The sequence below is a fragment of the Lepidochelys kempii genome, chromosome 6, assembly GCF_965140285.1.
Source record: "Lepidochelys kempii isolate rLepKem1 chromosome 6, rLepKem1.hap1, whole genome shotgun sequence".
In the NCBI taxonomy this organism is placed as follows: Eukaryota; Metazoa; Chordata; order Testudines; family Cheloniidae; genus Lepidochelys; species Lepidochelys kempii.
In genome coordinates, this window is record NC_136385.1 from 28,375,649 (window position 1) to 28,401,882 (window position 26,234).

At 38.7% G+C, this 26,234-nt stretch overlaps 1 protein-coding gene across 4 annotated transcripts in view; it reads left to right on the top strand.

Moving 5' to 3' along the window:
• The window catches only part of KCNQ1 (potassium voltage-gated channel subfamily Q member 1), a 539,776-nt gene that overhangs the window by 354,366 nt on the left and 159,176 nt on the right, over positions 1-26,234 (top strand). For all 4 annotated transcript variants that reach the window (XR_013635917.1, XR_013635918.1, XM_073347266.2 and 1 more), the window contains one exon: positions 25,750-25,825. Coding sequence is in view for 2 of the 4 variants with exons in the window: in XM_073347266.2 (XP_073203367.1) it covers positions 25,750-25,825 (76 nt within the window). In the remaining 2 variants the exon portion in view is untranslated. The remainder of the gene's footprint in view (positions 1-25,749; positions 25,826-26,234) is intronic.

The window sequence follows — 26,234 nt, forward strand, 5'->3', positions numbered from 1 at the left end:
TACGGGTAAAAACTCTAGCCTCTAGCCTATGAAACGTGCTACAGGACTAAAAGCCCTGGTTGTGAGAAGTGCATTACAACATGAGCCAATTGAATGTGAGCAGAATCCTGCCCTATATTCAGAGCAATGCTTTACAGGAGAGAACAGTGGTGTCAGCTATATGCCGGGGCCCAAAGTCATCCTGCTGGCCGTGAACCAGATGACATAGGGTGCCCTGAGGTGTATGTCATGCTGGCCACATACGGCTGCAAACCACAACAAGCTATACTTGCTAAATGGCAGTCTTTGCCACCTTGTAGTGATGGTGCAATAGAAGGACCCAGTGTAGCAGTGTGGGTATATCCTGCCTTGCTGCTACTTAGGTCCACTAGGTGGTAGGGAAGGAAGGAAGAGGTACCCTGTACCCTTTCTCCTAACCAACCATACCCATGTGACAGATGACTGGATCTGGCCCTGTGTTTCCAACTAATCAGTGTTCCCAACTCTTATGATTTATCACAAATCTTATGATATTTGATAGTTCAATTAAAGCCCCATTTCCTACAGACAAGTACTTATGTGACAATTTCAGCTTTCATTTAAAAAAAATGATTGTGGAGAAAAGCCTACAAATGTAACCAGGGTGTACCCTAATGTCTTAAAAGCCAGAAAGCAAATACTACCACCATTCCTCCCCCGACCCCCATAAATATATATTTTTAAATCGCATGGTTTTTAAGCCAATCTTATGGGGTGGGGAGGGCCTTATTCATGATTTTTGAACATTTAGGGTTGGTAAACTTTCAAAAGTTTAATCCTGTTTAGTGGTCTAAAATAGTTACTCAAACTATAAAATTTTTCTATGTGCACAACATCACATTTTTACTCTTGGCAATAAGGTCTTAAAGGAAGAGCTTTTTATAAAAGCAAGGTAATGCTGAATGTTAGGAATTAACAGTGTCTTTTGTTACCATTGTTATCCTTCATACCCTTAGTAGCAGAATAGTTATACATTCCAACTGCATATTTGTAGCCTGTTAAAGAATTGGACAAGGGTCTTGTAGCAAGGTTGTATTCCATCACTTGTGCATTTGTGAAGTTCTGTCAAACTACTCATTCAGGTAATCTTAATTCAATACAAATTGTATACAGTGATAATAAGTGAAGTAAATTGTTCAACAGAATCTTCAAGGTACTAATGTTTGAGAAAAGTGGATACAGTAAATTTTGTGTGAACATCTACAGAGGAAAAACACATGGCTGAACCATTGTTACTTTCATTCAGTGTCAGCTATAGGCTAATGAACATAGTCTGCACCCATTATTTATTTATTTTACATCTTGGTGAGCCTAACAATGCTGTTCTCCTGCCAATTACAATCTCATTCATTTTTAAAAAAGCATAATCTTGTTAGGAAAAGTTGTTAATTGTTTGCATGGGAACACTATAATTACAGGAAAAAAATCCATATAATTTCAGGAGCTCATAGGAGACTAAAGTAACTACATTAAATACAAGGGGTAAGTCACTAAAGTAAAATACGGAGTGACTGTCATAAGAGACGAATCTGTAGAAATTATGAAAAGACAAATTAGCAAATGTATAGAAAGCTTCTGTCTGAACTAATTTTTAAATAGATTTTGCATTCTCTGCCTCGTCATTTTGGAGCTCATGCTAGGAATTAACATTAAAAGGTTAACAATTCACATCTAAGGAGATCATTGGTGTGACGGGGTGGGAGGGAGTAGCCAGTCTGTATATCTAAAAGTGGTCTGGAAATTTTGTTGGCAGAGTTAGAAATACAGCCTGTGCCTCCTGACTCCCAGTCACTGGCTCCCACTACATAGCACTTTCTTCCCTTATAATGCACTTCCCTCTTTTTCTAGTCTTCAAGGAAGAAAATTGCTCAGCTCCTGAAATACCGCTATGAGCAGAAAATGCATCCGATGAAGTGAGCTGTAGCTCACGAAAGCTTATGCTCAAATAAATTGGTTAGTCTCTAAGGTGCCACAAGTCCTCCTTTTCTTTTTGCGGATACAGACTAACCCAGCTGCTACTCTGAAACCTATAAATGTGTGGTGGCTCATTTGAGTCAGCAGTTGATTTTATACTGGGGAAGGTATAGTTTTTTGTCTTGGTTTCAGAATATACTTTCTTTGACCTTAGCAGCAATGTGACCATATGATACGTGGTCAGAAAATACTCATGTTCTTTTTCCTACTGATTAGTCTTCAAGTGTCATCCTTCAGGCCACGTGTTTCTTCAGGGGAAAACTTAAGGGGTATAAATGGAAAAACATTTTTGCATGCACAGTCAATCCATTAGTCTGAAATAGCCTTCTCCATTCCTAACGGTCTGTTCCAGACTAATGAGGGTTTTATGGGAGAGAGAGAGAGACCCAGGAAAAATTGCCTGTTATGTGGGCAAAGTATTCAAGGATATTATAACTTTTACAAATACAGATTTAAATACAAACTTTGTTTAAAAAAAATTTAGACAATGTACCAAACAAAGGTAGGGACCACCACATTTTATGATGCTTAATTTTCGGGGTGGGATGTACTGGAAGTATCTTCACCAGCAGTTAAGATTTTTTTGGAAATACTCAGATTTTGTTGTTAGACACATTCTGCAGAAGTTGAGACAATCATCCAGGTACCTGAAGATAATAGGTGATATTCTATCCCATTGAAGTTAATGGCAAAAATCCTATGAACTTCAGTAAGATCAGGGTTGGGAGAGAACACTAACTCACATGGAAGAGGAGTTCTTCACTGAATGGATAAAAGTGAGAAATCATTTTAGCATGTCTTCTTTTTGCCAGGATTTCCCTGCCTTTCTACTGTTTAAGAGCTGGCTAGCACAAGTGGTTAAGCACTTGCTTCAAGATGTGTGGAAAAACAAAATGCAAGCACACTCCAAGCATCCTATAAGTTCATTTTTTGACTGGAAGGTGATTTTGTATTATTGATATATTTCAAAGGATTTGTTTTCCTCCTTGGCCACACCAGCCGTTCAGTTAATGTTCAGCTAACACCACCTCAGACAACTCAGATCTCTTCTCTAAACACCGATATAATTCCAAGAGCTTCCTTAACCATGTCTTGATCACACTGATCAGAATAATTGTTTTGTCAAAAATTCATTACCACTGTAAATTGTTTACATAAAAGTCTTAAGAGAAGGAAGAGTTCTTATTGAATTTAATACCAGCAAATCCCTCCCCATTTAGAGTATTGGACACAGTATCCTGTGGACATCCCTCCAGATGCTTGACTAGAACTTTGAAACAACCAAATCTGTTTAGATAATTTTATGGGAATCTGGGTTCTTATCTTGGCTCTGTCGCAGACTTCCTAAGGGACCTTGCATGAGTAAATTAATTTCTCAGCTCCTTAGATCCTCATCTGTAAAATGGGAGTAACAATACTTCCCTAGCCCACAGATGTGCCGGGAAGTAAAATTTGTTGAAGTTGTTGCGAGGAGTCCCATAGAAAATTCTATAAAACCATTAAAGAGTCTACCCCTAGGGAATCCATCCCAGGTTTTCTTTTCAGCCCAGGGCATGCTGGATCAGGACTTTGGAAGTTTCATTGGTTCTGTGTAAATAGACTTATTGTAATGCAGGCATCATCCATGGGTACACAGTATGACTCTTCCTCCCTCTCTAGTGGCTGGACCCACTTAGAGATTTATGAGTCAGCTACTGGCTTGGGCTAACAGACCTGCTGTATCCTTTAGCTCAGACGATACAGGATCATGCTTTTAGATCCAAAAGTCCCAGGTTTTCCATCCTTGCTGCCAGTCAACCACTTGGGGATTGGGGGGTTGTGTTACAAAGACATGATGAATAATGTTTATACTTCGGTATGAAATCTCAGTGCCTTAATTTAAGGCTTTCTTTGTAACTGGGGATGTAATATAGCAGATGTTATAGAATATTTTTAAACTGAAAGGCTACAGAATATTTATGCAGTGGTTTTACACACACACACACACACACACACACTTTACAAGCATCTCAGACTTTAAAAAGAGTACAAAGGTAGCCCAGAATTTAGCCTAATTTTGTCTCCTCATTTACAAAATGCAAAATTTCATCTATCACTTGTCTGCTTTTTCTCTTCAAAACAAATAGCCCAATATACTGTTGTTGTTGTTAAAAACAAACAAAATAATCAACAGCTCAGTGCAAGCAACCATACACGAATCAAGCAAGGGTATATGCACAATGATGGGAAATCAATTGATTTCCAGTTAAAACTGTGAACAGTGAAATATTAACTGTAACTTTTTATATGAAAGAAAAAAAGTCCACTTTTATTTGAAAGGTGCCTCATTTTGATGAAAATAATCACTATATTTTATACTGAAAACCAAACAGATAGTCTTGTCTTGATGATTTTATTTACACTGCAGAAAACTAACGTGGTAAAAGCATATTTATAAAGTTTGATTAACTTTTATGGAACAGGCCATAATTGGGTAGGAAATTAGTGGCCATTAGGCTAGTAAGAAGGGAGGGGGGAAAATCTGGTCTGTAAGTAGTCTACATATGCTGCTAACTCTGTGTACCACATGGAAATACCAACTGTTGTGATCAGAACTGAACTTTTGCAAGCCTTTATTTTAACTATCCTGCATATTGAAGAGAATAAAAATGCAGTTCTCAAACAGTTCTTTGTACTCTAAATAGCTGGCTTCAGTTGTGCAAAGTTGCCTGGAATACTTATTATTAATGTATGGCACTTTAATGCTGTCATTTATCAACGTACAATATCTTAAGCTGAACCTTACACAACTGACTGTGTCTGTTCCACTGCTGTACTTGTCCAATACATGCGACACCATGGCCTCCAGTTGGCCCCAGATACAGGAAAGCATTTAATCATGTGCTTAAGTGCGTTCCTGATTCCAGACCTGGCTGCACAAAAGCCATCCTCCTCAGGGCTCGGTATCTTTGTTTGGTAAGACAGCAGTTTAGAAGTTTTTCAGTCGGGTCTGCAGTGAGGGGAAAGAGCACTTCAAGAACTTTTCTCCTGTTAGACTAGTAAAATAAATTCACACAGAAACACAAATATAGCTTAACCACATAATTACACAAGTCATCTTTTGCCCATCTTTACTGTTACTTTATTTTTATACAAATACATTCCGAGAGATGAGCATAGTGAAACTAGGGGAAAAGGAAAGGGGTGGGGGGAATAAGCTGAGGCATATTCAAACTTGCACTTTTAATAAATTATATAAATAAATGAAAAATCAGATATGGTGTAGGCAGGCCAATTGCAGGATATATCGAACCATGCCATTTACTAACCTTTAAACCTGGGACTAGTGATAGGCAAACATTCAAAGCTTCAGGTAAACATCCTAAGGTATGGAGTCTTTCAGAATCATCTAAACCTCTTGAGTTTGCAAACTTGGGCTGGGAGTCTTGTGGGAACAGGGTTTCACATGAATTTTCTGGTTCTTCCTGCCTTTGACTAGGGCTGGAAATTCCACAGGAACAGTCTTTCTTGTGGCATTTCAGCACTTGAACTTCAAGTCTTGGCTTGCACACACACAAAAATTAGCTTGAAGAAAGTTATCTGAAACTTCTCAAACTAAAAATGTGTTCGTTTCTGGTTTGGTTTGAGGTTATTTCAAATTATTTCGGTATGAATGTAGGGTCCGATTTTTAAAGGTGTTTAGGCACCTACTGGGATTTACAAACGAGCTTTTCAGAATCCCCCTAGGTTCCTGTCTGCTTTGTTAGGTGCTTAAATACCTTTAAAAGTCTGGCCTCTAGCACTGTTGAGAGGTGCTAGAGGCTGAAGTTCTCTATTTATCCACAGAGGGAGCAATTCACCGTCATATTAAGACCTGTTTTGAACAGGATGTAATTAATGCATTGACCTTGTGTTGGCTCTTGGCACAAAGATGAATTGCACCCAAAATGAGCAGAAGAGTAAGCTTGCCTGTAAGGCTCATATAACTCTGACCTAAGGACATTATCATTCAGTCCTTGATTTCTGAGACAGCCACCTGGGTTGCCAATTAGCACCCTTTGTGGTGGTGTGTTTTTCTATCCATTAAGAACTCTGACAGTTCATTTTGCATAAGGCACCTACCAACCATCGGTTTGTAGCAACTTTCAGTTACTATGTGTCTGGGTGGCATCCAAGCTCCTGTAGCAGCCTCAAGGTGAAAGGCCATTACCCAGTTTCCTGAGGCATTTGGTCAACTTTTGGTTTGAAAGCTAGATGATGTTTCAGATTGGCTCTTCTTTTATCCTAACTGGTTTGTCCATTTGTATTTAAATCATTGGTAACATAATTCATTTGCTCACAACATGATGAAATTGCATCAAAATATTATGACATGTTCATGGCTCTTCACATAGTCTCAACATGAGAACATTTCATGGGCCTCAAAAGAAAATTTCAGGGTCCCTGAATTGCTCATAAGCAGTTCCCCCAAAAAGTAGGACAATCTTACAAATAGTAGGACAGATGGGAACCACAGTTTTCCTTTAATACTCCTCCTGCAGTTCATAAATGTACATTATATGAAACCTGAATAATCAGGAAAAAAACCATACAATCCACTCTAGGAAGAATTATACCACTTTCCAACATGGTGAAGGTGAGTCATTGATAATTACTAATGTGCAAGAAATATCTATAGCATTATGCATATCCTGACTAATGGCCTCAATAAATTAATTGAGTTGACAGTAAGTTTAAGAAACCAGGTGGAAGAATAATGCAAATTAAAAGGGTATGCAGGGAAAGGCAAACGTCCCCTATGTGTCTCAATCTTCTGAAGCCATTTCATTCATGGCTTATGTACATTCTGCTTGCTTTCTCGCTCTCTCCAGATATATCATCCCACTCCCGGGAAAAGAAATGCACGTTTGACCTGTACTGTGAACCCATAGCCTGGCAGGGTAAAGCCAATTATATTCCAAGCCTATATTTTTCAGCCTTACTGGAACCTCTCCCATTGGCTCTAATGCCGAAGGATAATAGTGCTACAATAATAAGGATTCAAATAAAATACTTGTGTCATAAAAACTAGATTTAAAATCAGATACCAATATCAAAACTCTGTATATTTACTATTTATTTAAATATTTACTAGCAAGTTGAGGTCACTGAGGTTGAGTCTGAGAGACTGAAGAGAGAAAGAGCCTAGAGTCAAAATCAGAGAGGAAGGCTGATGGGGAGACGCTGGGTCACGAATAACAGCAACGTGGAGGGGCAGAGGAGAAAAGAGTCAGATGCAGTGTTGCTCAAAAGAGAGGAGATGTCATCTGCCACCTTGGCCTGCCTATTGAAGTAAAATAAGCTATGCCAATTTGTAACAGCTGGATATTTATGTAAGCGGGGGAATAGTCCCGCTATTGTGGGGAACTTTCCTGGCTTCTGCACTACCCTGGTGAAGTGGGCTAGCGAAAGGATCTGAGTCCTCGCTCCCACTTCCTTTACCCAGTGGCCTCCCTGCCTTTGAGGACTCCCCTTCCACTCTCCTGTCTGGCAGAGTCCTCGTAACCCCAACAAGGCTGGGCCCAGGATTCCTGGGGGGCTCGACCCCCAACCCTGCTGTGGTCACCTAGGACAGGGGCTAGGGTGTCCCCACTCCAGCGTTCACTCTCTGCACTGGGCACTTCTCTGACCCACTGACCATTACATACAATTTGAAGCAAATGCAAGTTATTTAATCAACAATTAATTTTAAAAAGAATAAGAGGAAATGGGAAAGGTTAAAGGAAACACATCAACCCGCTCTGTGGCAGGGAACATCACAAACAGTGTCTCTCGACTGTCAGGGCAGTTCACAGTCTGTTCCTTGTAAGTCCCAGGCCTTCTTCTCAGGCCCTGGCTGTGCGGCAGGGATGCTGTGGGTTGGACACTCGCTCTGGTGGTGGCCACAGGCTCTAGGTGACAGGGCCCTTCTTCCCAGCGTTGCCCCCACCCTGTCGGGGTTACCAATCCCCCTTCGAGTCTGGCCTGCAGAGCCTCCTGGCTGAGGCTGAGGTATTGAGCCCACTGCTCAGGGTCCCCCCTTGCTCTCCCCAGCTGCTCACGACACCCGGCTCCGGACTGCTCCAGCCGCAGCTCCAACTCCAGCTCTAGCTCCACTCTGTCTCCAGCTCCCTGGGCTGCTTCTCTGGCCCCTCTGGCTCTGGTTGCTACAGCTCTGCTCCCAGGACAGGTCTGCTCTGCAGGCTGCTTCTGTGACTCTGCTCCCAGCACTGACCTGCTTCCTGGGCTCCTTTTCTGGCCCCTCTGGCTCTGGTTGCTGCAGCTGCTCTGCTCCCAGGACAGGTCTGCTCTGCAGGCTGCTTCTGTGACTCTGCTCCCAGCACTGACCTGCTTCCTGGGCTGCTTTTCTGGCCCCTCTGGCTCTGGTTGCTGCAGCTCTCCTCCCAAGGCAAGTCTGCTCTCTCTGGGCTGTGCTGCTGGCTCTGGGGCTGCAGCTCTGCCCCCAGGACAGGGTCTGCTCTTTCCGGATCTGGTACAGCTCTGCTCCCCAGCTCAGCTTGGGCCCCTGCTTTCTCCTTAGCTCGGCCCCACTCTGTCTGACCCAGGGAATTCCAGCTCCCACAGAGGACGGGACCTCCCTGGCCTCCTGACTCCCTGATTAGCCTGCCTGCCCTGTCATTCAGGCTGACCTGGAGCATTGGCCTCTCCCATTGTTCCTAGGGACTGTCAGTCTCAGGGTCCTGATTATCCATCGACCCTTCCCCTTTGAGTACTGGCAGCTAGCAAATAAAACACCCCCATTGAATGTTAGTAAGGGGGCAACAGCTATAGCTCAAAATATTATATTTATTTCTGTCAGGGTCTTGCTATTTTTGGTTAAGGCAACCTGGGGAAACCTGGTTGTAGTCATGGATATGTCTACTTGGTACATGAAAAGAGTAAAACAAAATGCCAGCTGAGGTGTCACTCCGGGTCTATGTAATATTTTGCAGTACATTTTGTGTCAATGAAAAGTGCATGTTGATAATCCTGAGTAAGAAGTCTTCTATTGATTCACACAACAAGTGTAGCATGGAAGTACCAGTGCAAGCCCCATGTTTCTCGGCTGATGTGCCTCCATCCTGAGCTCAAGTGACTTTCTTTAGGCACAAGAGGTGGTTAATCTTCATACCCAGAAACTGAGACTGCCAAGAAAAATGTTAGTTGAATTATTTCTTTGAACATCAGCTTTCCTCAGATGTATATATACCACTAGAAAATAATATTACAAGTACATTGTCTCAAGATGAAAAGCCCCATCCCACATTGACCACAAGAGTCAACAGAAAGACTCCCATTGACTACTGTGGGTATTGGATAGGGCCTTAATGAGTACTGAATTAAGTTTTGTAGTAATGCTGATTGTGAAACTGTGAAGTCACTAAGTATACCAATTTTTAAGAAATATTTCACTATGTAGCCCTGTTACAAGTTAATTATCATTGGTATTAATGATGATTTATTGTATACAGATCACAGAGTTACACAGCACCTTTCAAACATTGAGAACAACACTTTTCCTGCCAGAGAAACTTACAGCCTAAGTTATATAGGGTTTTTATAAATTCAGTTCTGGGATCATCTGATTCGAGAGGGAGAGTGGTTACAGAAGAGACAGTAATTAAAATGATGCTGGTTTCCATATAAAACTTACTACAGAACAACTTATAGTCCTAAAATACATTGTTTGAACTAAACATGTGCTTTAAAGCCATAGAATGAAATAGAGTCACATACCAGAATAGTTAACCCTAGCCAGCTTCTGTCTGAGGCGTATCAGCTCACAAAGTTTCCCCTCTCCTTTTGCAATAGCATTAACACAGCATTTTCTTCAACCGTTAGATTACACAAGCAAAATTAGACATTTGGGGCCAATTTAAAAAAAAAATTGTTTTTTCGACCCAGTCTGTAAGTTTATGCCTGAAATTTTGCTCAAGTGAATACTCAGTTTTGCTGCCTAAAAGCTTCGTGAATACAAATTCAGACTCTGATCATGTAATGACCTCAGCACGCGTAGAACTTTGAGTACATGAGTACTCCCCTTGACTTTTTGGATCTGGATCCAAACTTCCTTAAAGTATGGGTGTGTTCAAATTCAGAGTTTAGGTTTGAGTTTTTCTCTGATAAAGTACATGATGATTTTTGTACTAGTTGAAAAACCTGCTGAAGCATTATTTGGTGTGGCAAAAGTTATATTTGGGTGCTACTTTATTTAAATCTTTCTCCTCACCCCCAGTTTTCTAAATTAGCACTTGCAAAGGAAGTGCAAATTTTACAGAACTGTCTCAAAAGACTTCAGCCTGTGTAGTCTTGGGAGCGAGGACTATGTCTGCCTATATGTCTGTACTATGATAATCACAGCACGCAGTCTGAATCACAACTGGGACCTTTGGGTGCTACTGTAACACACACACTAACTCACACTAATCAGTTTATCCCACTGTACGCTTCTGATATGATCAGGTATTGTATATGTAATATCAAAGACATTTAGACATGTGAACATCATTCTGTGTTCAAGGCTTCAGTTCAGAAAAACATCCCTTATCAGGAAAGCACACAAACGTGTGCTCATCTGCTTCATCAACAGAGATGGATTAAAAAGCACATTAAGCTTTCCTTAAATCAAGGCTAATAAAGGGACAAAGGTTTGATTACAACTGATGAGCATTGTCAACATGTGTACATGGAGGGAGTTATGTTAGAGCTAGCCAAAAAAATTCTTTGTCTTTCTTTTCCTTCTCTTCAGCTGCCCTGTTTCAGGCACTAGGTTGGTTGGTTAGGGTTTCCTCATTCCCTTGAGGATGCTTTGTTGGTACAGAGGCTTGTCTTGACATAGTATCATGCTTTATTTTAGTCCTGGTCCATTTCTACATTTCAGCATGTGATTGTACCTAAAATCGAATGTAAGCAGGGCTCAAGTCATGTTGGAACACTACAGAATGCCATTCCAGCACTTTGGTGAGTAGGGGGAGCTGGAACAGCATCCCAGCACTTCTGATCATTGTAAAGTAAACCAATGATTATTCATGCTAAAAATATTGGAATTTTCAAAAATCTTACATCGTGCCCCTCCATTCCAGCACTTTTTTTTTTTTTTTTTTTTTTTTAGGACTCAGGCACTGAATCTGAGTGAGTGTGGTGCTAAAACTCCTCCCCTGACACCATTTAAAGTGAAGTTTCTTTGCAGATCTGATAATTCAAATAAGTTAATTTTGTTATGTTTTTTCTTATGTGGACCTCATCCATTTAAGTACTTATTTCCAATAAGCAGCATTATATTCTTTCATCAAATACACTATGGGGACGGACCGAATGAAAAGCCAAAATAAACACCAGGGTACTAGGTGGAGGACCTAAAAGACAATAAATAAGCCCTCCTTATACTGTGCAAGTGCTATTACAATTTTCTTTGGAGAAATTATTGCTAATGTGTTGGTATTAGTTCTCCTTTTGCCTGATTAAGTAGCTTATAACCTTATGGTGAGACGACAAGCTTCTAGTTAGAGCTTTCCCAGTGAAATATGGCCTGACATTCAAAACCAGAGGCTTGCATTTGCTGTTCATTCTTTATAAAAGAGATCCTAATCTCCACAAGATAAACTGCTTAAATAAAAGTTGATGAAAGAACAGTCCGAATAGTGGATTATGCTCTAACTATTTTACAATACTCTGCTTTAGGACAATTCTTTGCTTGTACCCTAAGGGAAGCTAGTCAAACAGCTGAGGTTTTAGACATTTTCAGGATTGTATTGATCTTATTTTTTACCATGTTAATTTTCATTCAGACCTTGTGTATTAGTGTTCATTTTGTACATGGAAGAAATTATAAGGAAAGGGTTAAGAGCAAGTTTTTTCTTCATCTGTTTTAAATCCATAAATGTGAGCCCCTGTACTGTTTCTAGGTTTCAGATTACTCTGTGATTTATAGGGAAAGGCTGTTCTCCACAAGTTGAAATCCCATGTGTTTCTCCACCATTATAAAGCAACAAATCTTTGAAAGCGCTTCCAGTTTTAAAAGTTTCAGTTTTGAGCTAAGATTCTAACTATCTTTTGCTCTTATGATAGTATTAAAATGGAAAACAAAGCCCCAATATCACAGTCCCATCTAACCTGGCTTTTAAGGTACTTGTTTCAGCTTTCACAAACTAAACCCCTTGTTTGCAAGAAATTTATTTTATTGTCATCTATCACTCCACCCCCCCACCAGTGGATACACCCACCAAAAAGTGTAGCTGCAAGGCGACACATTTATCATTCATTCTGTGTAAGCTATACCCAAATTCCCATAGAGAGAGTGTGCCAAAATCTGGGCTAACCTAATAACCCATGCAATCCCACTGAATTCTGTCATTGCACGAGATGTAAATCAGTGCAGATTTTGGCCTTGTGTGGTGGGTGTTTTTTTTTTAAAAAAAACACAGGACATGTTTCACACAGCCATGAAATAGCACATGGGTTCTCAGTCTAGGGGTTGCAGAGAGGCTTCAGTGGGTTTGCAACACCCTCCCTGTTTTATGGCTAAATGGAAGAAGGGATCCCAACGGGTATCCCAACGCTTCATTGTGTGTGTGGAGAAGGTTGAGAACCCCTGAAATAGCATTATCCATGTTCCTTTCCATTTTTTTTAAGGTGACTGTGACCATTTAAGGTGATGGTCATTTTCTTTCTGATGTTTTTCCTCTTATGATTCCTCTCATTATAACAGCAAAGCTGGCTGTGGGGCAAGGTGGTGGCAGGAGGAACGGGGGTGAGACCATAGTCAATCATAATTTTATGAGTAGTTTCATTTGTCTAGAACTGCTGGGTATAGTCAAGCCTTCAACTGCTGTGTCTTGCTGAAGCAGCACAAAGAAGCTAGAGTGTACCAATGAATCTGGCCCCTTGCCTGTCATTTCTTTGTATGAAGTAGGAAATCCCTTTGCCTCACTATTCGCCACAACTAAAAGGAAAAAAAAATTATTGGGGCAGGAGGAATAAAATTGAAAGAGGCTCTGACTGGAGCCATTATGTGTAATTTAATAAGAAGCAACGCAGTATTGTTTTGACCTAGCACAGCTCCCCAGTGAACTACTTTCACTGTTGATACAATAAAAAATTCCTCCTTTTGTCGCAAAGCAAGAAAAGTTAAATAAGATTTTAACTGGAAGTAGCATTACATGGCAAGTCTTAAGATGTGGGATGCAGTGTATTTTTGGGGAAAAAATGGTTAAAATAAACTACAATATGCAGCAAAAGCAAACATCCAAAGCCCTTTTGATGAGTTTGGTTCAAGATCTTGGTGAGATAAGGTCAGCATTGACTGTGTATTACAGGTTTCAGTTAAATAGTTTATGTAATGTGTCGAGCCCTGCACAGATACAAAATTTCTATCCTCATCCAATTTGTGGTCCACAAACATGGTTCATGGATATAAAGTGAGTATCCACAGATTTGCAGGGCTCCAATAATGTGGTCAGTGTATGGTAGGTGTTCTAGACCATCCAATTTAAGATTAAACACAATGGGCCAAATTCGGACTTGGGGTGAGTGGGTACAACACTCATGGAAAGCTCAGGGACAAATTCAACTGAGAGCTAGGTTGTCATATAAGCTACATATTGTGTAGTAAAGTTGTGTCACTTGCACTAATTTGGCATTCAAAGGATACTCAATTCAAGTGGGCCAAGGCCATAGGTGAAGCATCTAACCAGGGGGTATAAAACAATACGAAATGGAGGGCTGCTTTCTCTTATGCTGGTACCTTCCTATTAGTTTTTCTGCTACATACCTTCTATTCCCTGGATATGGAAGTTGTACTCATTGTGCACAATCACTGGATGCCAGATAGGTGCAAGCTATACTGCTTTACTACTTATACCATTTTTTCTGACCAATTTCTGCAACCTTTTTTTATCACCACTGATTTTGGCCTATTGTGTTCCCATATAAGTAAAATCTAGGAGTCACCATTTCTCCTGGAAGAGGAAGTGAAATGTACTCTTAGCCAGTAGATGCAAAATAATGTGTGTAGACAGAAAGTTCTCATGCAAGGAAGTTACAGCCCTGTTGCATTCTATCCTATGTGTCTGGAGAAAAGGAGCTTAATTTTGTCAGACCAAGGTTGTAAGAGTGCCATGAACTATTTACTTATCTATAATTGCACTCGTGTCCAGTTAGTGTAGAACTTTTTGGCCTTGAAACAATGTAAAAAAAAAAAAAAAAAGTCTTTCTTCTGACTTAACATGTTAGAGACAGAGAAGACATGAGGGCATGGTGTGATTTGATATTAGGAAACTTGTCTGAATAGGAATGAGTGAACTATTATCTCTGATAAAATAAGATCTGGTTCATATCTTTACCCCAAACCCTAACTCTGTGGCGTTAAAAAAAAAATTGATTATTTTCTTTTCAACTTTTAGTTTGTTTTGTGCAACTTAGCAAATCCTGGTGCCAGGAGTGGAAGCAGCAGTGTCAAAATATATACCAGAGACTGTTCAGGAAGTACAAGAAATCTCATGAGAGAGTCTGCTCTCACCAGATTTCCAGCCCAAGCGTTCACAGAGGGGGCCACTGTTTTCTCCTGGTGTAATTGGGTGGAACTCCAATGAAATCAGTGAAGCTGCATCCAGCAGAGGGTTTGGCCCTGACAGACTGTATATGACCTTAACTATGGTGTTTGCACCTCATCAGCGCTTAAAATAGTCAGCTATCCTTCCTTAAATATACAAGAACTAATGAAGGCAGAGCAGATAAATTAAGGCTAATTTTAAAATGCAGCCTATTTTTAATCTGTTTAAAGCCCCATATGATATGAAGAATCTTCAGTAAAATACAACAGAGCTTGTGCTTTCTAGTTGGTTTTAAAATATTTTGCATTCTTTATAAATGTATCCCCCACTGAGCAGTTAAAGAACTGTAACAGTGAGCTTTGATAGGATTCCTGTTCTATTCTCTTTTAGCTAGGAGATGGTGATTGTAATACAGGACTTTGAAGGTGTGCTGTAATAATAGAGGGACAGCTGAGTGGGATCCACAAGGACTTGGGAAGAGGCAGAAGACACCCACAGAACACTATAGTTGAGAACAGTCATCAGGTGGGTTTATCCTGTGTGAGCCGTTGCCCAACCTCTCAGTTCCATGAAAATATTTCTCAGAACTTTGTTTTTGGAAGATCCAACTGTAAAATGACCAGGACTTGAGTTCTTTACCCAATTCTGTCAGTGTTCTGCAGTATAAATGAGATGCTGCATTGTAAAGAGAGATTATGCTTCAGTCTTGAGACATTAAACCGAGGTCCCCAGTGTCCTGGCCAGCATTCCCTTACAAATACCTTTCGTGCTTCATGTTACCTATTGCTGAGCTCATACTGGCTGTTACATTTGCATAGAATCAGAGAAGATTAGGGTTGGAAGAGACCTCAGGAGGTCATCTAGTCCAACCCCCTGCTTAAAGCAGGACCGATCCCCAGCAAAATCATGTCTAGGCATAGATTCAGAAAAGCACTTCAGCACGTGCTTTAACATCCCTGTTCTAGACAGCAGCCAGGCATATGCTTAAGTGGCATTGAGTTAAGTAAATCTTAAATTCTGTTCTAAATAGTTATGTTCTCCTGAATCACTGTCACAGTCACCAACTATCATTAATACCATATAAATCATTTTATGACCTTCAGTGTGAAAGATGCTCTACACATTTTTGTTCTCTTCTGAAAATGCTTTTTATTAGCAAGTAATCTGTTTTTACTACTAACCAAACACATTTCTTTATTAGGTTTCAAAAGACATTATACTGTACATTTCATGTATGTGGTGCTGCTTTGTCCCCACATCTGCAAAGAAACCACAAATCAAGCTAACGATTTTGTATCTAAAGTAAAGGGGGATGGAGATTGATAAATTACATAGGTGATTTCTAATTTAAATCCATGTTAGGTTTGGTTTGGTTTTTAAGGGAGCAGAAGTGAAGGTTGGTGTCAAACAGAAGTAGGAGTACATTGAAGGGACATGGTTGGGTTTAAAATTCATATATTTAAAAAAACAGATTTCCTTATCTGTTACTAATGGAACTGTGAGAAATCTGGGAAAAATCCCACAAATATTAATTCAAATTTTATCTAATATCCTTTGGCTATGTTCACATTCAGTGAATATTATAGCCAAATAATTTATTGGTGGAAATGATAACCAAAAGATTGAGTTTCAAATGAATATGGCAGAGTATTCTCGGAGAGCTTGATTTTTGAATTTGTAATCTGTAGTATTCATGTGGAAAGCCTAAACCATTACCTTCCCATAATCAGGGAACAGAAATAATGTTATGCAATCTATACATCTGGTCATATTTCTAACATTAGGTATGTGCAACAAACAACTCATGTGCAAGCTACAAACCAGGAATTCATCACAGAAATTATTTAATGGTGAACGGAATGATTCAGTATTTGGAATAATGAATACATTTAAGAAAATCATAAGTTGTTCATGGGCAATTTGCAAAGAGAAAAAGGCTAAGTTAAATAAATACTTTATTCATGACAAAATTACTTGCCCGGATCTAATTACTAATAACAGTTGATTATTAAAACTGAAAGAATTTTAAAAATCTTGTCACCACTTATGCAAAAAATAAACAGTGCATTTAACCCAGTGTGGTCATTGAAAAAATAAACTAATCAATTTCATTTGTGTTTGCAGTCAGTTTCTAATCACATATTAGCAGGAGACTGGAATGTTTGGGTTGCAAACACTAGAGGGAAAATTGTTCCTTTAAAAATAAGCATTTTCTATATGTTCGAAAAGGCTATAGAAACATTTCATTTAATGTTAAGCTTTGGTCAAGCTATTTTCACTGACTCTAAATTTTGGACCCATATTGTCCAGACAGTGTCACTGTACTTTTCCAACACTTAGGGACAGCTTTCAGTAATACATCTTCAAGATGTTTTAATGAATCATTTATGGGTGAGGTTCTTTTCCTGAGCACTCTCAGTAAATCATAAAGTTTCTTACAAAAGTCTACTTTCTTAAATATCTGAAGTAAATAATGATTGCCAAGTTCCAACCACTAATAATAATAATATAATAAATAAAAGAAAGCCGGGTAGGACACATTGTTTTCAATAGCCAGTTACTCTGATTTCAGTCTCTAGTACTGTGGTCAAGCATTTCCTGTTATATAATGTATGAAGATGCAACTTAATCCATTTCAACCCATCGCATTTAAAACATTGCTCAATAATGAGCAGCTCCTTCAAGCATAATGCTCAAGGAATGACAGAAGGTGTGAAAAGACAAGAATAACCTTGGCCTATAGCAAATTCTATACTGAAAGCCTCTAGAGAACAAATGATGAAAGATTTCATTAGATTTAATGCACTAATGAAATGGCTTAATGTTGGTATTCGGAATCTCTTCCACCAGATTTTGTTACAAGGAACAATTTTCTGTGCCTGTGTGGAAAATGGCCAGTTCACTTGCAAAGTGTATTATTAAAATCTGATGTGTTAAAGATAAAGTTCAAGTCTAAATAAAGATTAGTGCCAAAAACTTCAAGCCAACCCACTTCAGACTTCGTTCTTAGTGCTTTATTTCTGTCTAAGGTCAAAAATCCAAGAAGACTGCAGAGAATTTAAACATGCTTGAAAACTGAGCTCAACTTCAACTCAGTGACAGATTTATAGAAAAATGGGCATTTTGCACAAGACATAAATCTGTGACTCTCTCCTGCTAAGCTTCAGAGTTCTCATAGAGCTCATTCAGAATAGATAATGTTGAGCTTTAACTTCAGATAATATCAGTGTCTGTGTACCTTGGACAGACTGTGGCAAACATGATGGTCCTGGTGATAATATATTGTGCAAGTGAACAAAAAATACAAACAGTATCAACAGGAAATTAGCACCACCTTTCCTTTGCCTCATTGCTATAATATTTACATTAGTACTAAATCAGTATGTGAAGCATTTTCCTGAAACAAGCATATGAGCCAGTGTTTAATGCAATTACTTAAAGAATGTATATGAAATTAAGGAAGATTTTTAAATATAATAAATGCTGCCTCTTAGTGAATTATGCAACTTTTAAAAAACAAACAGACAAGCAAAATGCAAATTCAGAGAATGTGTTCCAAATACGTATGTCATGAAGACAGTGACACAAATCAACAAAAGGCAGGAAATTCAAAGTTTAGGCTGCCAATCCATCTCTGAGCCCATGTTATTATGAAAAACAAACAAACAAGGAAACCACATTGACGTGCACTCGGAATGGAGTGACAGCTTTAAATTTGGAATTTCCTGGCTTTTTTTCTGAGTAGGGTATGACAACCTATTTTAAATAGGAACAAAAAAGGGAAAGAAATCTCTTGAGAAACATTGAAAGTTGTATATATTTTACCAGTTTACTACATATTTAGTCACCATTTCTAAGAACATATTACAGCAGGTACCTAATGAATTGTAGCTGTTTAAATTAATTATGTAGATAATTTTCTGTATCTCAGTTATGATGCATATTATTAAATTAGTAGAACACTGCACATATGCAGTGGCCAATTCCATAGCATTGAATAATTCTCTAATTGTTCAATTGTCTACTCTGTTATGGACTAACAACCTTTTGAAATTTTCCTTTTGTCCAGAAAAATTGTTGCAATTTTTCTTGGAGTACAAAAATAGGCAAACCATTTAGCTTGCTTTCTTCCTGCATCTAAGAAACCCATTTAGAGATTGCATTCAAAAATATATCTTCATGGAGATTCTTTTTTAGACCTTGATCCTGCAAAGCAACATCTTATGGGGAGTTCCACTGGCTCATTTGCTGTACTGGGACCGTAGTCCCCAAACGTGCAATCTGAATTGCTGGTGTGGACTCTTGCATCTGTGCAGAATCCCATAAACTTCCCTGTTGGTCTGTGTAAATTTAGGATTACAGGATGGGGACATACCTTTGTAAATGCACTGAAATTCTAGGGAACTATGTTATAAAAAAGATCATTTGGTCAAAGACATGTTTGATCTCTCTTAGAGCAAATGGCTCCACCACAGTATTTGCTGAGCATTATAAATGTCTCACTAGTGAATCAGCATATGCTGTAGGATTATCTAAAGAACTGCAGCTCTGATGTTTTACTAAAGGGGTAAGGATATCATTTCAGATTCATAATTCAGATTGGCCGGTGAAGAGTTTATTGTTCCTCCAAGTGGAACTTTCCATTATAGCTGAGTAAACTAGTTGCAAAAGAGGAAAAGAAAGAAATAATTAAGAAAGCCCAACAGCAGAGATTGTATGGTATGAATTTCATCTCATGTTGACAAAGCCCGTTGCCAACTGTGCCCACATATCTATTCAGGGGACACCATCACAGGGCCTAATCACATCAGCCACACTATCAGAGGCTCGTTCACCTGCACATCCACCAATGTGATATATGCCCTCATGTGCCAGCAATGCCCCTCTGCCATGTACATTGGTCAAACTGGACAGTCTCTATGTAAAAGAATAAATGGACACAAATCAGACGTCAAGAATTATAACATTCAAAAACCAGTCGGAGAACACTTCAATCTCTCTGGTCACTCGATTAGAGACCTAAAAGTTGCAATTCTTCAACAAAAAAAACTTCAAAAACAGACTCCAACGAGAGACTGCTGAATTGGAATTAATTTGCAAAGTGGATACAATTAACTTAGGCTTGAATAGAGACTGGGAGTGGATGGGTCATTACACAAAGTAAAACTATTTCCCCATGTTTATTCCCCCCCTCCACCTCCCACTGTTCCTCAGACGTTCTTGTCAACTGTTCTTGTCAAACCCCCCCCACCCCCCCGCTGGTATTAGCTCATCCTAAGTGATCACTCTCCTTACAGTGTGTATGGTAACACCCATTGTTTCATGTTCCCTGTGTATATAAATCTCCCCACTGTATTTTCCACTGAATGCATCCGATGAAGTGAGCTGTAGCTCACGAAAGCTTATGCTCAAACAAATTTGTTAGTCGAAGGTGCCACAAGTACTCCGTTCTTTTTGCGAATACAGACTAACACAGCTGCTACTCTGAAACGTCTCATGTGTGATATGGATGCTTGACTGAAAGTTTAGCGTTAGGCTTTTCTCGCCCCTGCCTCTGATATTATGAGGAGTGCCTCCAACAGCCTTGTATTATTACTTGATGTTAGAGTGCAAATCAAAAGCCTTGTCTGTAAATGTCAGAATATAAATGCTCTTGATTTGTGTTACTCCATTGGCCCTACTGGCCTAGTATTGCTGTCAGCTCTCAAGAGATTATTAAAACTGCCCCTCTAAGGATATATACCCCAGTCAATTCGGAAGCATAATTCCCATGACATTAACAATTCCGATGTTATATTTGTTGTTCCAGAGCTCCATTCCATGTATTAAAGCCCACTGAAAATCTCATGTGATCTGTACACAGTGTTTGTGAGTGTCAGAATATATATTATTGAATGCAGCTGTGCTTCCATTACATTTAAAGGATTACAGTCAAATTGACATGACTGAATGTGGTGTAACATATTGTTCATCAACTATTTGTCAAGGGTAAACTGATTCTGATCTATCTCAGCAAAATGCACACATGGTTTTCACTGATAAGCATAAATCCTTTAAAGAATACCAAGTGTGCCTGTCATTGTTATGCACTTGACTTCCACTATCATAATCTGTGTATGTGGACCTTGTACACAATTGTCAGCTCTGTTGAAACATGGGTGACATTTTCATTTGTTTTGGTTTTTAAATGTCCCTTGTTTTTATGTGCTTTTTATAATGAAAAAAAACATTAGTGTCTGGCATGGGACAGATAACACTGATTTTTTTTTTTAATTTTAACTGAGCGCTGATAACATGCCTCTAGATGTACAAAGCACAGAGAGAGAAGAATGTCTGTCTGTGTAAGCGGCATGCAATCTAAAACCCAAATCCTGCAAACATTTAGGCACATGCTTAACTTTACAGAGGTGAGCAGTTCCATTGAAGTTCAAGTTAGTCAGCTACAGTCAATGGGATTATTCACATCTGTAAAGTAAAGCATGTGAATAAAAGTTTGCAATATCAGGGACTATGTTAAACAGATCTGTTTGTAATTGTCAATGACATTCCTTTTTGTTGCAAACTCTTGCAATTTCCTTAAAGCCCCAGTTGCTGAAATCATGACACTGCATGAGAATCACCGCTTTCATTTAAAAAAAAAGTTTCTGGCCCTCATGGTTGCAGAGAGGCTTGAAAACATGAAGCAAGTGCACCCTTAAAGACTCAGAAAGTTAGAAGGAACCAACAATAATTTTACTTATTTATTTTAATCTAATGATTTTTAAGCCAGTCTAATTATTCTGGGGGGATGGACTCAATTTTTGACCCATTGGGTGGACAATACTGAGACTATTGTGCTTTTTTCTAACATGTGTGGTTGTTTTTTTTTTATTATAGCCTTTTAAATTAGGAACATATTTACAAAGGTGGCTCAAGGGATTGTTAGACGGATACAGAGTCTTTCATCTCTAAAGCATGGAATCAATTCATTTCAAACTAGATTGACAGTGACTTCATTAGCTTGCTGATGGTTGCTCAGTCAGCTATGTGAAATAAATTCTTGGTTCAGATCCAAGACAATTGTCACAACTGATACCAATGGACAGTCCCAATTTTATTATGGCCGAAAACAAAATGGACATTAGAACTATGATATCCTTCCCACCTCCTGAGATGATTGCGACAACAAGCCTGAGGTTCATTGCAAGCTTTCCATGTGGAAAGAACACTTGAGCTATTAGGGTTGTCTTTCACCAACATTAAATTCACTTAAATAAAGAAGGGGGAGAGTTCAGAGAGTGAAATAACTGTGAAACATTGCTGGGAAAGAAAAAAAAGCCTTGCATGGCTTCTGTCCAGCAAAATGCATGCTGGGATGTCACCTGAAGCCACAGTCAGTGATTCTCTGTGGGTCTAGATTTTACAGGCATAAAAATGTTTAAGCTTAATTTTAAGAAGATGATGTGTTGACTACTTCTCTTGATTATTAGGAGCACTGAGATATTTACTTGCAGGTCATCTCAGAGATATCCATCAAGTTCATAACAGTATATCATAGAGTCTACTGCATGGTTTTATGTAAATATACTTACGAAAGGAAAATGTGTGTGGTTTTTTTTTTAATAACTCAGCTTTCCCTCCCCCTGACCCTACCAATGAAATATTTATAAAACTTTTGCCAAAGCTAAGCAAGTCCAAACCTGTGAAATTTAAGGGCTAGATTTTCAAGAGTGCTGAGCTCCCAGTTAAAAATGGTCAGATTTTCAGGAGTGTGCAGCTAGTCATGAAAATATTGCTTAGAGAATGAAAATGTACTGTACAGCTGGTTGGCAAATATGCACATAGGACGAAGTCCCTGAAATGATAGATTTGTTAATACATCCACTGTCTGCCTAGAGACTACAGGTGTGTCACAAATGGTCATACAATCAAATATTGCGAGTTAATGTTTAAACTCTACATTTACTAAAGCATTTGTTACCAGTTTGCAGAAGATATCAAACAACAAAGAATCATAACCTTGGCTACTAATTAAAATCTTATTACTTTCTTTCCCTCCAAAAACATATAATTTCTGGGAAGTAGGAGAGCCTTGTATGCAGCGACGGTTTTTTTTTTTTTTCAGTGTCAGCAAAACAACAAGTGTTATGTGGGAGTTTCTAAAGGGGTTGTGGTATAGAAGAATAAAAGAAATGTGTCAATTTTCTGTTTTCCTTTCATAGAAGTAAACATTAGCATTAAACAAAGAGTGATTAAAAACAGATGCATTGGAAAACCTTATGTGGTTGGATGGAGAAGGGGTTATGAAAACAAGAGGCAATTTTTACCAGGTTAAAAACTAGCATTTTTCTGGGGAAAGCTATTTTAACTGATAAATTGAACAGTAATACATCACCAGGACCAGATGGTGTTCACCCAAGAGTTCTGAAGGAACTCAAATATGAAATTGCAGAACTACTAACTGTGCTATGTAACCTGTCGCTTAATTCTGCCTCTGTACCAGATGACCTGAGGGTAATTAATATAACACCTATTTTTTTAAAAAGTTTCCAGAGACAATCCTGGCAATTACAGGCCAGTAAGCCTAACTTTGGTACCAGGCAAATTGGTTGAAACTATAGTAAAGAACAGAGTTATCAGACTCCTAAATAAACACAGTAAGTTGGGGAAGAATCAACGCCACTTTTGTAAAGGGAAATCATGCTTCGCCTATCTATTAGAATTCTCTGATGGGGTCAACAAATGTGGACAATGGTGATCAATTTATTATAGTGTACTTGGACTTTAAGAAAGCCTTTGACAAGGTCCCTCACCAAAGACTCTTAAGCAAAATACGCAGGCCTGGGATAAGAGGGAAGGTCCTCCCATGGATCAGTAACTGATTAAAAGACAGGAAACAAAAGGTAGGAATAAATGGTCAGTTTTCACAATGAAGAGAGAGGTAAATAGCAGAGCCCTCCCAAGGATTTGTACTGGGACCAGTGTTGTTGAAAATAGTCATAAATGGTTTGGAAAAGGGGGTGAAGTGTGAGGTGGCAAAATTTGCAGATGATCCAAAATTACTTAAAATAGTTAAGTCCAAAGCAGATGGCAAAGAGATACAAAGGGATCTCACTAAACTGGGTGACTGGAGAACAAAATGGCAAATGAAATTCAATGTTGTTAAGTGCAAAATAAAGCACACTGGAAAACAATCACAATTATACATACAAAATGATGGGGTCAAAATTAGCTGTTACCACTCAAGAGAGATCTTGGAGTCATTGTGGATAGTTTCCCTGAAAACATTTGTTCAATTTGCAACTGTAGTCAAAAAAGCTAACAGAATATTAGGAACCAGTAGGAAAGTGGTAAATAATAAGACAGAAAATATCATAATGCCACTGTATAAATCCATGGTGCACCCACACCTTGAATACAGTGTGCAGTTCTGGTTGCCCCCCCTCAAAAACATATATATGAATTGGAAAAGGTGCAGAGTAAGGCAACAAAATTGATTAGGTATTAAAAAGCTTCCATATGAGGCTAGATCAAAAAGACTGAGACTGTTCTGCTTAGAAAAGAGATGAGTAGGGGGGCTATGACAGAGGTCTATAAAACTATGAATGATGTGGAGAAAGTGAATAGGGAAGTATTATTCACCCCTTCACACAAGATCAAGAAGTCTCCCAATGAAATTAATAGGCGGCATATTTAAAACAAACATAAGGAAGTACTTCACACAGTGCATTGTCAACCTGTGGAACTCATTGCCATGGGATATTGTGATGGCCAGAAATATAACTGGGTTCAAAAAAGAATTAGATAATTCCCTGGAGGATAGATCCATCAATAGCTATTAGCCAAGATGGTCAGGATGCAACCCTGTGCTTCAGGTGTCTATAACCCTCCAACTGCCCAGAAGGTGGAATTTCACCAATTACACTGTGGAAAAACTGTTTGCTGGAGGAAATGTGTGGCTACTCAGGAAAAAAAATCAGATTATGTGTAGGGTTGACAATACTGCGGAGCTGTGTTCTGCAAGAGACCTAAACATATAAAGGACCTTGTTGTGAGAGATTCCCATCCCAGGGAGGGTACAAAGGCTGTCAGCTCAATACAAACAGAATGCACTATTTAGCAGCAAATGAAGTCTTCATGTGTGTAAATATGGCTTTGTAAACAACCATTACTGATAATAAGTTACAAAGAAAATACATTTGGAAAATCTAAGTAAGGTCAGCGCTGCTCTACTGCTTGTGCCCTTTAGTAGTTAGTAGAAGCATTGACTAGTACTGGAATAAAAGTCAAAGTAGCCCCGTTTTAAATTATGTATTCATAGTGGGTAAGAACCTTTGTATATTAAATTCACTCAAATGTGTGACTATGTAACACTAAGTGTTTTTCATTTGTTATAGCTGAAGAATGACCATTAAGAATAAATAATTTGAATAAATCATAAACACAGCTTTATCTGATTATAATTTTAAGAAAATATATATCACATTTAAAATATTTTAACATATAATTAAAAGTATAAAGAAAAACCTGTCATTTTTATAATCTATTTTAAATAAAGTATAATGTTTAACACTATGTGTTGTGAAAAGCAAAAGCTTTATGGTAATTGGTTATTATAAAGTACTTAGCATTTCTCAATTCTATTTGTAGTTTATAGGGGACTTGTTTTGTTTTTTGATCTTCCGTATGTTACTTATTGTTAATGTTTCATATACTGCTATAGTACCATTCATGCAGTTGACCACTCAAAGATATTTTACAGCGATGGTTTTCCTAAAAGAACAAATTAGTGCAAGTGGAGGAAAACTTGCAAAAGATCTGGAAAGGAAAAGTTATACTATAGGCTACAATACTGGGATGCTTGTATATAAAAAAGAAACCTGAGAACTAATGTTCTAAGTACTCATGTCTGGGGCTTTTGAGAGAAAGCAGGAGAGATGGGAGGGGGCTCACCTGACACAGGGAGAGATTCATATGGTCACCACTTAACATTGTGCAATACATTACGTCCTAGCATAAATCGTAGAGATAAAATTTCAGATTTTAAAAGCTTTGGGTTTTTTTAGGTATGTGTGGTCCCAATAATGGTGTGTTGTGTTCACAGAAGGAATTGTCGCTTCTTGCATAAACATCCACTTGTCACTGAAGCACTTACTGAAGGTTGTTATCCTTATTATATGGCTGGAGATGATCTCTCTCACCCAACTCACTCGTCTCATTTTTCCTACAGGCTGCGAGAACACCACCGTGCTGCCATTAAGGTGATACGACGGATGCAGTACTTTGTGGCAAAGAAAAAATTTCAGGTAAGTTTTGAACAGAGGGCTAGTTTTCTAAATAAGCCCTTTTATACTCCTGGCTTATTGTTTCTTTTATAAATATAAGAAACAGACTAGCACAATTCATATCAGTAATGGTGAGTCACAGCCACTATTCTCTCCCTCCTTGAATAGGGTGGTTGTTTAGCAGCAGGTTAGTCCACTGTGGACACACTGGGAATAGGCTAAGCTGCTGAAATGCAGCCTGAATTAAAATGTTGTTTTCTGCTAATGGACTTGACCTTTCACCTGCTGTTATCTTCATCTCCTTCTTGCAATGCAAACATTCTCATATGTCTTCATTAATTCTGAGTTGTATGTTACTGTCATGCTGACTCAGTAGGCTTAGAGATTAAAATACTACTTTAACCTTGTTTTCTATCTCATACTCAATGTT